We start from the raw sequence: 12,957 nt of genomic DNA, 5'->3' as shown, positions 1-12,957 counted from the left end.
TTTAACGGAAAATCCATTTTGTCTACTTTTTTACCTCATGAATTTTCTCATCTTTAATATGTTATTGTTGTTTTGTTGTTGTTTTGTTATATTTCTGTTATTTATCAGTCCCTCATTCAATGAAAAGGGAACTATGCTATACGGCCAAAAGTTTGTGGACACCTGAGCATTGCACTTATATGTGGTTCTTCTCCAAGCTGTTCCCACAAAGCTGGAAGCAAACATTTGTATAGAATGTCAGTGTACACTTGTAGGCCCAAACCTGTCCCAGCATGACAATGCCCCTGTGCACAAAGCCCGCTCCATGAAGACATGGTTTGTCAAGGTTGGAATGGAAGAAACAGAAGACGGAACAACAACAATTTACACCGAACATCCTGTTCAAAAGTTTACACACACGCACACCCCTCATGAAGGGACTCATGAACAACTATCACAAAACATAAAAACAGTTGTCGATCTTCCAGGTAACGACACACGGTATTAAGAATCGAGAGTATGCAAACTTTTGTTCGTATAGTTGAATTCATTTTCTCCTTCTGTGATCAGTGCATTAATAGAGAAAATCTCATCATCGTTGTGTTATGCTAATAAACCTCGTAGCTGTATTAAACAAACCTCCTTAATTTTGCTCCTGCAGTACTACACACTCAAATGGTTTAACTGATGTTCCATCAGTTGGTCATGTTATATGTCTTATCTATTTTTAGGTGTCAGAAGTGGCTGTGGTGGAGTTTCTGGTTAAATTCGTTTCCGTGATCAAGAGTGCAGTTCAAAGAAGAGAGCTGAAGAGAAGCAAAATCACTGAGAAGTGACATATTAGACTGAAGTTGTAATGTGATCCATTTAAAATCGAATGTAAACAGTGTAGCTCGTATATTTCTGTAGAAATAAGTCTACATGGAGCTAAACTGATTGATGCAGTAGTTTATTTTGTAAGTTACTTTTATAACTGTGAGACCATCACAGCACCCTTGTAGAGTTACCCCACCTCCAGAGGGGCAGGACTCAGACATCTTTCACTGCTTATTTAAACCTGAGTGTCTCTACAGCAGTAGCAGGACATCAGTAGGGAGATAGAAACGCACCATGAGTCGCCTGTATCTCCTGTTTTTGAGTGAGTCACATCTAGTTCTGTGTGCTTCTGTCTTATCACGGCTTTGGATTGTGTTTTTTTGCTGTGTTTATCTTTTTGAGGTGTTTGTAGGTGACACTGTTATCCGTTATAATCTTTTCGATTCTAACAGCGCTGACGACATGTGAATACACTCTGTCCACTTTATTAGGAACAGTCTAGAGACTGGTGTCTGTGGATCATCAAAATGATTTTATACGTTTGCGTGGTTGTGACACGATTGGCTTATTAAATAATTGCAGTCAGGTGTAAAGTGTTACTAATAAACATTGAAACGTTAATAAACTACTTTAAAATCGACATCTGGAGAGAATAGTTGTTTGTTTTTTTCGTTGTCTGTGCTGATGCACTACAAGCTCTAATAATCTGAATGCTCACTCTGTGCTTGTCAAAAAATCTCCAGAGAAGCTTCGGTTCATCATCTATCTCATCTTTACAGAAGCTCAAATTTCACAACTTTATGGTGGACACCGCACCCAAACCCCCCCTTTCAAACACACACACACACACACACACACACACACACACACACACACACACACACACAAACAGGAAGTCAAAACGGTGTGTTACAAAATTGTAGGACTGTGCCGAAGGGTTGTTCTGGGTGAAAGCTAACGTAAACAACACTGTGGTGTAACAGGAACTAACTTGTTTCATTAAATGTAACATTAAATGTAACTGTAAACAGATAAAAAGTATCATGTGTGGTGTCATTGTGTAATGAAAGGTTTTTAGCTTCCAAAAGGGGTTCTACTTGTACGTTCCAAGAACATTTTTGAAAACTAATTCTGGAGGAATCCTTAAAGGTTCAATGTAGAACCCTAAAATAAAGAGCTTTCCTATCATAAGCGATTTCATGTAGAACCCTTTTTTGTAAACTGTGAACCCAATAATTATCCTAAAAACGCTGGTAGAAGCAAGAGTGTGTGTATTAAGTGGGTAAGTGTGTGTTGCAAACTTAAATTATTTTCTTCTTAATATGTAGAACCTGTCAGGTGTTTAATATTTAACTAAACCGTCCTGGTATTTGGTACACCGGACAAAAGGTTCTTCGAGGGTTCTTTAAGGGTTCTTAAATCCAAAAAAGGTTCTACTTGGTTCACATGCTGCCGGCACAGATAAGATGAATGAGTTACAATCAGAACTGAATCTTTTCCTGCAGGTGTTCTGTTAGCCGAACTGAACGATGAGACTGCTGCTGAAAATTGTGCTCCTGGATTTAGAGTTTCAGACATGTCCTGTATAGGTATGAACAAACCTGCAACATATATTAGAAGGATTTTTTAAATGCTGACTTTTCTATCTTCGATCATAATTTGATACATTTTTCATACACTTTAAGACTGAGCTGATGTCATCTGTGTTACTTGTTACCTTTTAATTGTAATACACAGAGTTTATCCAGCAAACAGCAATGTGCTCAGTCACATACAAGTTTCATTATATGAACTGATTTATTGTCAGACCCGTGTGGAATCAGAAGAATCGAATCTGTCTCGTTCTATTCTTCTTCTTTCTTTTTTTTTACACGCACTCTTTGAGACTTCGTTTCTGTTCTGCATATTAGAAATAATACAGGAATAAATTAAAGTGTTTACATGATTCTGTTTTTTGTCAGTTTCTTCATCCTACAGTGAATGTGTTTATTGTTCATTTGTGATCTACATCCTATTAAACAGATGAAGACGAGTGTGAGGACGAGCCATGTGGTAAGAGTGCAACTTGCTTCAACACACAAGGCAGCTACTACTGTCAGTGTGTAACGGGGTTCTGGATAAATAAAGACAAAGTTAATTTCACTGCAGATGAAGCTGTAGAATGCAGAGGTCAGTATGTGTGTAATATTCACTGGGTTTTGTTTTCCTATATTAACGATGCACTAAGGATAAACCTGAACCTCTGCGCTTGTTCTTTTCTCTCAGACATTAATGAATGTCGGGAATTAAACAACATCTGTGGCCCTAATACTGAGTGCAGTAACTCCGCTGGTTCCTTTTACTGCACGTGTCTTCCTGATTTTATGGCCAGCAACGGACAGGAGCGGTTTAATGCAAGCCAAAGTGTTACATGCAAAGGTGAGGTGTGAATTAACTTGGGGGATAAAAGCAAGCAGTGGACGTAATTTCCACTGAAACAGGAAGTCAAGGGCATTTACTGCAAGCCAAGGAGTTAGATGTGACGGTGAGGTGTGACGTGTTCATTGTTCTGCTTGACTCAGTTGTATGATCATATGATCTAAAATAAGAGGTGATCAAATGTATTCGTGAGTGCTCCGGGGATTTGTGGAAACCATGCAGTTTGCCATAACACAGTTGGTAGCTACTGTTGCACCTGTGTGTCTGGCTCCACGCTGAGGTCTGGGAGAACTACTGTACCTTCACTTGTATTGGTGAGGTTTTTTTTTTTTCCATCCTGCTTTTCTGAGGTACACTTTAGTAGCAGACTATTAAAGGTGTTATTGTGGTTTTCTCTTAGTGTAGTCCAGGCATTTTACAATATAACAGAGAGTTAATAACTGGATCATCAGTGACAGCTCGTAGGAATGAAACGATGAGTGTCGAGGTATCATCCGTGGCATAGTAAGATTGATGTGGGCCAAAATATTCGCACTGTACACTAAAATTCCATGTGTACTACATGCAGCTTATTTTTAAAATGTTTGACTTTTATTATAAGGGATTGTGGTAGGTCCAAGGGTGCACGGTGCCTTAGTGGTTAGTACGCTCGTCTCACACCGCCAGGGTTGGGGGTTCGATTCCCGCTGCTTCCCTGTGTGTGTGGAGTTTGCATGTTCTCCCCGTGCTGCGGGGGTTTCCTCCGGGTACTCCGGTTTCCTCCCTAGTCCAAAGACATGCATGGTAGGCTGATTGGCATGTCCAAAGTGTCCGTAGTGTATGAATGTGTTTGTGATTGTACCCTGTGATGGACTGGCACCCTGTCCAGGGTGTACCCCGCCTTGTGCCCCATGCTCCCTGGGATAGGCTCCAGGTTCTTAGAAACTGAGCTAATGCTGTGCAGTTTTGATATTGTCTAGGTCTAAATAAAAGTATTCACGGGTAAATCTTCTTCTTTTTTTGCAGACACCAGGTCAGGTTCCAAGTCCAGCGCCGGACTACAGCACTTTAACCCAACGCTTCCCACATTTCTACCCGTGATTCTCTGGATGTTGATGATCTACCAGTGACACATTTACATATCTTTAAATCTTAATCTTAAAATCGAAATCTTAACAGCAGGAGAAAACAAAGTTTGACTGTTTAGCTTGTAAAAGTTTCAAATATTAATGAAAAATGTTTACTTAAATCAGTATGTATATTAAAAGTATTAAATACTCAAACTATTTTTAAAAATGCATTGTGAGTTTTAAAAAGAGTGACATTAATTAAATGCAAACTGAACAGCACAATCCAGAGAACTCGGAAACACGCAAGAATTGAACATTTACGTGACTAAATTTGACTATTATGTTATAAATGGCTTAAGATGCCATGATCATTGCAGGGTTAGGGTCACAGTCAACGCTAAAATCCTACCTGAAGAAAAAATAAATAAAAAAAATCCAAATACTGTATGTCGCTTTTTAAACCTTTTAAAATCTTAAATGTAAAGTATCTAATGATGCAATTATATGCACTGTTAACCATTTTAATATGTCAAAAAATATATCAATAAACAAACAAATAAATAAATACATTTATATTAACATCTGCAAATCTAATATAGATCAATGCTTTTAGAGATGTTACACATATATAAAAGATTCTACAAAATTAGGCAGTGTAATAAGAAATAGGTATTAATGAATTGAACATTTAAAATCATTTTAAAAATTTTATTGTAAACCATATTGCCTCATGGGTGATCACTCTCATTATGAGCTCACAGCACACAATATAATAAATATTTCTCTACAATTTATACGAGCATGGTTTATGCAGCTTTTATCTCTCTTTAATTAGCTTGTCTTTCAAAGCCTTCTTTTAATAAACCATTATTTAAAATCTGAAAGGTTCAATAATGTGCTTTCTTTGGTCCTTTTTGTTTGTGGCTTGTACAAAATGCGTGTTTCTTGTTTTCATTTCTTTGCCAGACATGTGCAAGTTTTTAAAAAAAATTTTTATTAACCTAATACATACACAATGGATATTGTGCTGTGTTTTGTTGTGCATTTAAGAAAGAGGAGAAAGTGAAGCTAGGACTGTCATATAGCTGGAATTTAAAGCTGGAGTGTGGACAATTACGTGACATCCTTTTTTTTTTTTTTTTTTGGTGAATTTCTGGTGCTTGAATAAAATGTTGCTTCTGTATTTTATTATCCACAATATTATCCACTCCATCATTGCACAACAGAAATGGTTTTGTACATCATAGACACACTGTCTGCACTATACGCTTTGCCCTTTTGTGTGAATTTATTACATTTAATTCTGATTATTTGCTATAAAACAAGATGGCTGCAGGTATATTAAACTATCCCAATCTGGCAACCCGGTCATTAACTGTCTGTTCGTTTCTTCTGCTTCTCCACTGAAAATGTTCATAGAGCCAGCATGGGGCAGGAGAACCTTTCAGTCTTTACTGCTTCTTGCAGTTCCCATTTTTGACCACTAGGCGTAATAATATCTCGAAGGAAGTTCAGTGGTCTTATATCTACCAAATACAACATTTCTGGTGACTCCAAAGAGGTCATTTGTGTTTCAACAGGATTTAAAATGTACGCAGTTCTGAATCGGGACTTTATGGAGAATAACATGGGCTCTGCCCAGCCTGCCCGTATTTACGCGCCTCAACGGTTCCTATTATCGCTTACATTATAGCATCTATAAATAGTCCATCCCTCACCAGCTTTTCTTTTCTCTCTCTTGGAGGTAAAGAAAAAAAAATGTAGCTTTATCATGTTACAGACAAACCGCAAATCGTAAACTTTTCTGTCCTGACACCGGAGACTCCTTCCATAAATGTCAGAATCGAGAATTCAACAGCGCTGATATGTAATAATTCATTAAAATAAATAAATAAATCAGTAATGTGGAGAAAATTGTGGTCAATTATAACATGACTTCATCCTTTGGATTTGGATACTTTTTGACACGTTTGCAGAGAAAGGCTGTGTAATATCCACGGTGGACATTTTCGCGGAGATTCTGATATAAAAGCTATATTTGCAGTACCATATTTATACACAAGATGCAGACAAATGACAAAACTACAGATGAGATAAACGCCCACTTCTGTATTCTCCAAGACCCTGAGCTGCTTTTTTCACATGTACTTGGAAATCTTTAGCGTTTCCTGACTGATACAGCAGCTGAGAGCATGAGTGTTCATCAGTGGTGTAGTGCGTACCAAAATACCTTTTACTTCATTACATATTACAAGCAAACCCTGACTTTACTTTCATGAACGTATCCATACATGTTTATTAAATACTGCAACTTAATCCTCTCCTGTCGGCCTGTTCTGAGTCAGAAAAAGGTCTAAAAACTTACAGCTCTCATTTTTCATGAGTCACCATCTATGTCTTTCAGAACAGCCTCAAATGTTCAAACAAGTCAACAAAAGAGTATTCGGCTTTTTACATTCGGCCCGACATATTCCTCGACATTAAATATAACTGTTAAATGATTTTAAAAAGAAATCAAACTTTTTATCATGTGCAAATCTCTGGTGTATCCGCGGAATAAAACTCTTCAGGACGAGCTGTTATAGGAAAATAATTATCTTTGAGTTGGTACAATTAGCATCACACCACCGTGTCACTGATTATTTTCCTAAAACCGCACGCCTCCAAGTGTTTCATTCCTTACATATTCTATTCACTGTTGAAGTAAACAATCAGGCACAAAGACAACAAGGAAATAGTTCTCATATATATATATATATATATATATATATATATCTTTTACTTTTGTAACTGTGACACCATCACAGCACCCTTGTAGAGTTACCCCACCTCCAGAGGGGCAGGACTCAGACATCTTTCACTGCTTATTTAAACCCGAGTGTCTCTACAGCAGTAGCAGGACATCAGTAGGGAGATAGAAACGCACCATGAGTCGCCTGTATCTCCTGTTTTTGAGTGAGTCACATCTAGTTCTGTGTGCTTCTGTCTTATCACGGCTTTGGATTGTGTTTTTTTGCTGTGTTTATCTTTTTGAGGTGTTTGTAGGTGACACTGTTATCCGTTATAATCTTTTCGATTCTAACAGCGCTGACGACATGAGAATACACTCTGTCCACTTTATTAGGAACAGTCTAGAGACTGGTGTCTGTAGATCATCAAAATGATTTTATACGTTTGCGTGGTTGTGACACGATTGGCTTATTAAATAATTGCAATCAGGTGTAAAGTGTTACTAATAAACATTGAAACGCTAATAAACTACTTTAAAATCGACATCTGGACAGAATAGTTTTTTTTTTTCGTTGTCTGTGCTGATGCACTGCAAGCTCTAATAATCTGAATGCCCGCTCTGTGCTTGTCAAAAAATCTCCAGAGAAGCTTCGGTTCATCATCTATCTCATCTTTACAGAAACTTAAACACACACACACACACACACACACACACACACACACACACACACACACAAACAGGAAGTCAAAACAGTGTGTTACAAAATTGTAGGACTGTGCCGAAGGGTTGTTCTGGGTGAAAGCTAACGTAAACAACACTGTGGTGTAACAGGAACTAACTTGTTTCATTAAATGTAACATTAAATGTAACTGTAAACAGATAAAAAGTATCATGTGTGGTGTCATTGTGTAATGAAAGGTTTTTAGCTTCCAAAAGGGGTTCTACTTGTGCGTTCCAAGAACATTTTTGAAAACTAATTCTGGAGGAATCCTTAAAGGTTCAATGTAGAACCCTAAAATAAAGAGCTTTCCTATCATCGGCGGTTTCATGTAGAACCCTTTTTTGTAAACTGTGAACCCAATAATTATCCTAAAAACGCTGGTAGAAGCAAGAGTGTGTGTATTAAGTGGGTAAGTGTGTGTTGCAAACTTAAATTATTTTCTTCTTAATATGTAGAACCTGTCAGGTGTTTAATATTTAACTAAACCGTCCTGGTATTTGGTACACCGGACAAAAGGTTCTTCGAGGGTTCTTTAAGGGTTCTTAAATCCAAAAAAGGTTCTACTTGGTTCACATGCTGCCGGCACAGATAAGATGAATGAGTTACAATCAGAACTGAATCTTTTCCTGCAGGTGTTCTGTTAGCCGAACTGAACGTTGAGACTGCTGCTGTAACATGTGGTCCTGGAATTAGAGTTTTAGGCATGTCCTGTATAGGTATGAACAAACCTGCAACATATATTAGAAGGAATTTTTAAATGCTGACTTTTCTATCTTCGATCATAATTTGATGCATTTGTTACATTTTTCATACACTTTAAGACTGAGCTGATGTCATCTGTGTTACTTGTTACCTTTTAATTCTAATACACAGAGTTTATCCAGCAAACAGCAATGTGCTCAGTCACATACAAGTTTCATTATATGAACTGATTTATTGTCAGACCCGTGTGGAATCAGAAGAATCGAATCTGTCTCGTTCTATTCTTCTTCTTTCTTTTTTTTACACCCACTCTTTGAGACTTCGTTTCTGTTCTGCATATTAGAAATAATACAGGAATAAATTAAAGTGTTTACATGATTCTGTTTTTTGTCAGTTTCTTCATCCTACAGTGAATGTGTTTATTGTTCATTTGTGATCTACTTCCTATGAAACAGATGAAGACGAGTGTGAGGACGAGCCATGTGGTAAGAGTGCAACTTGCTTCAACACACAAGGCAGCTACTACTGTCAGTGTGTAACGGGGTTCTGGATAAAAGAACACAAACTTAATTTCACTGCAGAGGACGGTGTAGAATGCAGAGGTCAGTATGTGTGTAATATTCACTGGGTTTTGTTTTCCTGTATTAACGATGCACTAAGGATAAACCTGAACCTCTGCGCTTGTTCTTTTCTCTCAGACATTAATGAATGTCGGGAATTCAACAACATCTGTGGCCCTAATGCTGAGTGCAGTAACTCCGCTGGTTCCTTTTACTGCACGTGTCTTCCTGGTTTTGTGGCCAGCAATGGACAGGAGCGGTTTAATGCAAGCCAAAGTGTTACATGCAACGGTGAGGTGTGACGTGTTCATTGTTCTGCTTGACTCAGTTGTATGATCATATGATCTAAAATAAGAGATGATCAAATGTATTCGTGAGTGCTCCGGCGATTTGTGGAAACCATGCAGTTTGCCATAACACAGTTGGTAGCTACTGTTGCACCTGTGTGTCTGGCTCCACACTGAGGTCTGGGAGAACTACTGTACCTTCACTTGTATTGGTGAGGTTTTTCTTTTCCATCCTGCTTTTCTGAGGTACACTTTAGTAGCAGACTATTAAAGGTGTTATTGTGGTTTTCTCTTAGTGTAGTCCAGGCATTTTACAATATAACAGAGAGTTAATAACTGGATCATCAGTGACAACTCGTAGGAATGAAACGATGAGTGTCGAGGTATCATCCGTGGCATAGTAAGATTGATGTGGGCCAAAATATTCGCACTGTACACTAAAATTCAAATGAGGCTCAGCGTGTTTACTTTTCATATGTGACCTACATCCTATAACACAGATGAAGATGAGTGTGAGTTTGAAGACCCGATATGTGGTAAGAATGCAAAATGCTACAACACAGAAGGCAGCTACTACTGGGCTACCAGACGACTTCACAGACTGTTAAGTTCACTCAGGACCAAGGTGGACAGTGCGTAGGCCATTATGTCTATAATATCCACTGATGGGTTTCACCCCCCCCCCCCCTTATTAACAGTGCACTAAGGACAAACCTGAACCTCTGCTCTTGGCCTTTCTCTCTGACATTGACGGGTGTGCGGAGAACGAAACCATCTGCCGCCCTAATTCTGTGCGTTATAACTTACCTGGCTCCTTTTAGTATACGTGTGTTTTGGGTTTCATGGCCAGGAATGGACAGGAACGGTTTAATGCAATCCAGGATTAGACGTAACTGTGAAGCAGACAAGTACAGCTGTAAGAATGTTCTAACATTTTCTGATATCTGTGTCAGTGAGATGTTCTATCCCATCCTGCATTTCGGAGAATTTTGACCTTAAAAAATAATAATCCGATCATCAGTGACAGCTGATTGTGACATTAGATCGGAGTCTAAAATCGTATATCTATCAGTAGCTCGAGAATGAAACTCTTAGTGTTGAACCCGTTATATCACAAGGTGTCATATTATCGATGGCGTGAAGAGGATGTTGAAAACCAAACTGTAAATGATGCCACTCGTCACACTACAAAGTCCATGCATACTGCATACACATCATTTTAATAGGCTACTGATCGTGTAGACCTTTATTACAAGCGCTTGTTCTGTCACATCTCTGAGGTGTGCATTTTATCCTTCTTCATATTTTAAATTCGGACTTGCTTTTCGTTTTTTGTTGCAGCATGAGATGGTAGAAAAGAGAGAGCAGGTCCATGAGCAAAAAAAAAAAAAAAAAAAAAAAAAAAAAAAAAAAAAAAAAAAAAAAAAAAAAAACAACAACCTTCTTTTAGGCTTAGGATATAATATAATGGATGTAACGGATTCTTTACCGACATTTCAATTCGGACAGGATCTATGATTACCCGGTGTTATCGTTCAACATGTAGACTTTACTGATATGATAGATTGAGATTTAGACTCATTTTTATAACTTATCCAGTCTGAAGAAGGCTTACGTCTCCTAGGCAAGGACGGCTGTGTGTCATATATGAAGGACTTAACTGTAGACTTCATTTCCCAGCAGCCACTGCACCATACTACATCATTGTCACATGACCACCTGCACCTGTATCACATTTCTGTTTTGAGCACTCCTATATATAGCCACTGTTTGTACTGCTTCTTTGTCTTATGTATTGTCTGTGTTGACCTTTCTCCCTGTACCATGTTTTGTTTGATAGTTTATGCTTAGTCTTAGCCACAGTATTTTGCCTAGTTGTCTTAGTGTCTCTGTTTTGTTGTTTGTTTATTAAATGTTTGAAGATCTGCACTTGCTTCCGTATCTACCTTTGTAACCTGACAAAGTGTATTTCGGCGTCCTAATTATTTTAAATATGCTCAAAAATTCACAGTGTAATTGTATAATATTTTATTAAAACATTGTTATCTGTTATTTGTTGCTTTTGGCCACAGCTCATTATAATACAGTGAGTTTTTCCACTACAGGCTGCATGTTTGCCTGATTTATTTAACTTTTTTCTTAGAAACTGAGCTTATGGTATTGATCATACTGTCTATAAATAACTGAAAGCATTCAAGGTAACAGCGAATCTCTTCCTCTTTTTTTGCAGAGACTCCAAAGAGTCCTGAAAACAAAATTTCGTGTGCTCCTGATGCTGAGTGCCATAAAACCAGCGTTTACTGCATGGAGTAAGAAGCTGAGTCCAGCTTGAACTGGTTTACCTTTCACGGCCACCTGCTATTAATAAAGCACTATTTAGAGTCGCATTACGATCTGAAAAGTTGAGTAAAATCCTTAAAATGTTTTAGGTCTTTGTTGTATTTCTACTATTTTGCATATGCCTTGTACAAGATGGGTTTGTTTTTTTTGTTTTTTTTAGGGTTTTTTCTGTTCATTGCCAGACACTTGCACATTTGTTAAGCCAGTCAATACAAATCTGTGCTGGGTTTTGTTGTGCAATTAAGAAGGAGAAGAAACTGAAGCTGGTGTAAGAAATTACCCCCCCCCCCCCCCCAATAAAGGCTTAATTATCGTAAGGACAATTCATCTCAGTCTCTGAAACATGTGTGTCACGTATCGTGACGTAACGGAGATAAGGTAGGATATAAGCGCAGTAGAACAGGTTTATTTAAGAGAGAGACAGGCAGACAAATCCAAAACGTGATCCACAAACGTAATCCAGTAACATGCAAAGTTCAGGCGATCGGCAAACAGGCATAAAGGGGCGAGGCAGGAATCAAGGTCACGGTCACGGAAATACAGGGTAGAGGAACAAAACAAAAAACATGAACAATAGCACAGGACTGGTAGCGGAGAAACCAGCGTGAACAAAACTAACGAACCTAAACATGAACCTAAACATGAACCATGAAACATGACATGAACTAAAACTATGGTTATCTATTGTGAGGACTCTAAACTAAGTGACAACTCATTCAATATTCTGCGCCGTGTGCTGGGAGGCACGCGGTATATTTACAAACGCAATCAGCCTCGTAATGGCTGACGGCTGAGGACGATTCAGACACACATGAAACAACAGCCAATGACAGAACGGGGAGGAGACATAACAGAAACATAAACAAATGCACGTGTCGAAATGTCACGATTGTCCACTCGTGCACGCGCGCTCACATGCTCCACAGCGCGCTGCATAAAGGGGAACTCGTGACAGAACCCCCCCACCCCCCCCAGGGAACTCCTCCCGGAGTGCCATGAAACATCCATCTCCATCGGCGGCCCCGGCCCCCTGGGCAGAATGTCCCAAGCAGAGCCTGGAGAATGCAGGGAAGCAGAGCGACATTCACAACAGAGCAGGAAAGCAGAGCAACTTCCTTGGTGGTGCATGAAATCATAGCGACGTCCTCGGCTGAACAGGAAGGCAGAGCGACGTCCTCGGCTGAACAGGAAGGCAGAGCGACGTCCTCGGCTGAACAGGAAGGCAGAGCGACGTCCTCAGCGGAGCCTACAAGCTGAACTTGGCTGGTCATGTCAGCAGACTGGGATGTGAGCAGAGCTTGGTTGTCCATGTCAACAGACACTTGGTTGTGCATGTCAGCAGACGTGGACGTGA

The 12,957-nt window shown here is 39.0% G+C and overlaps 2 protein-coding genes across 3 annotated transcripts in view; both read left to right on the top strand.

The window, feature by feature from the left end:
• The first annotated feature begins 1,008 nt into the window (after window positions 1-1,008).
• Window positions 1,009-5,146, top strand: LOC108256886 (adhesion G protein-coupled receptor E1). The gene is made up of 5 exons (XM_053675059.1): window positions 1,009-1,117; window positions 2,301-2,384; window positions 2,818-2,964; window positions 3,061-3,213; window positions 4,219-5,146. Exons 1-5 carry the CDS (start codon window positions 1,090-1,092, stop codon window positions 4,320-4,322), a joined length of 516 nt encoding a protein of 171 aa, XP_053531034.1. The 5' UTR covers window positions 1,009-1,089; the 3' UTR covers window positions 4,323-5,146.
• Window positions 5,147-7,106: 1,960 nt separating this feature from the next.
• The window catches only part of LOC108256870 (adhesion G protein-coupled receptor E2), a 53,231-nt gene continuing 47,380 nt past the window's right edge, over window positions 7,107-12,957 (top strand). The window contains exons 1-4 of one of the 2 annotated variants that reach the window (XM_047150607.2): window positions 7,107-7,217; window positions 8,347-8,430; window positions 8,872-9,018; window positions 9,115-9,267. In XM_047150607.2, the coding sequence (XP_047006563.1) occupies window positions 7,190-7,217; window positions 8,347-8,430; window positions 8,872-9,018; window positions 9,115-9,267 (412 nt within the window). In that variant the 5' untranslated portion in view covers window positions 7,107-7,189. The remainder of the gene's footprint in view (window positions 7,218-8,346; window positions 8,431-8,871; window positions 9,019-9,114; window positions 9,268-12,957) is intronic. The other variant, XM_047150605.2, reaches the window with a different exon arrangement.

The sequence above is a fragment of the Ictalurus punctatus genome, chromosome 24 (assembly GCF_001660625.3).
Source record: "Ictalurus punctatus breed USDA103 chromosome 24, Coco_2.0, whole genome shotgun sequence".
Lineage (NCBI taxonomy): Eukaryota > Metazoa > Chordata > Actinopteri > Siluriformes > Ictaluridae > Ictalurus > Ictalurus punctatus.
Note: the sequence above shows the minus strand (reverse complement) of the source record. Positions and strands in the feature narration are given on the sequence as shown.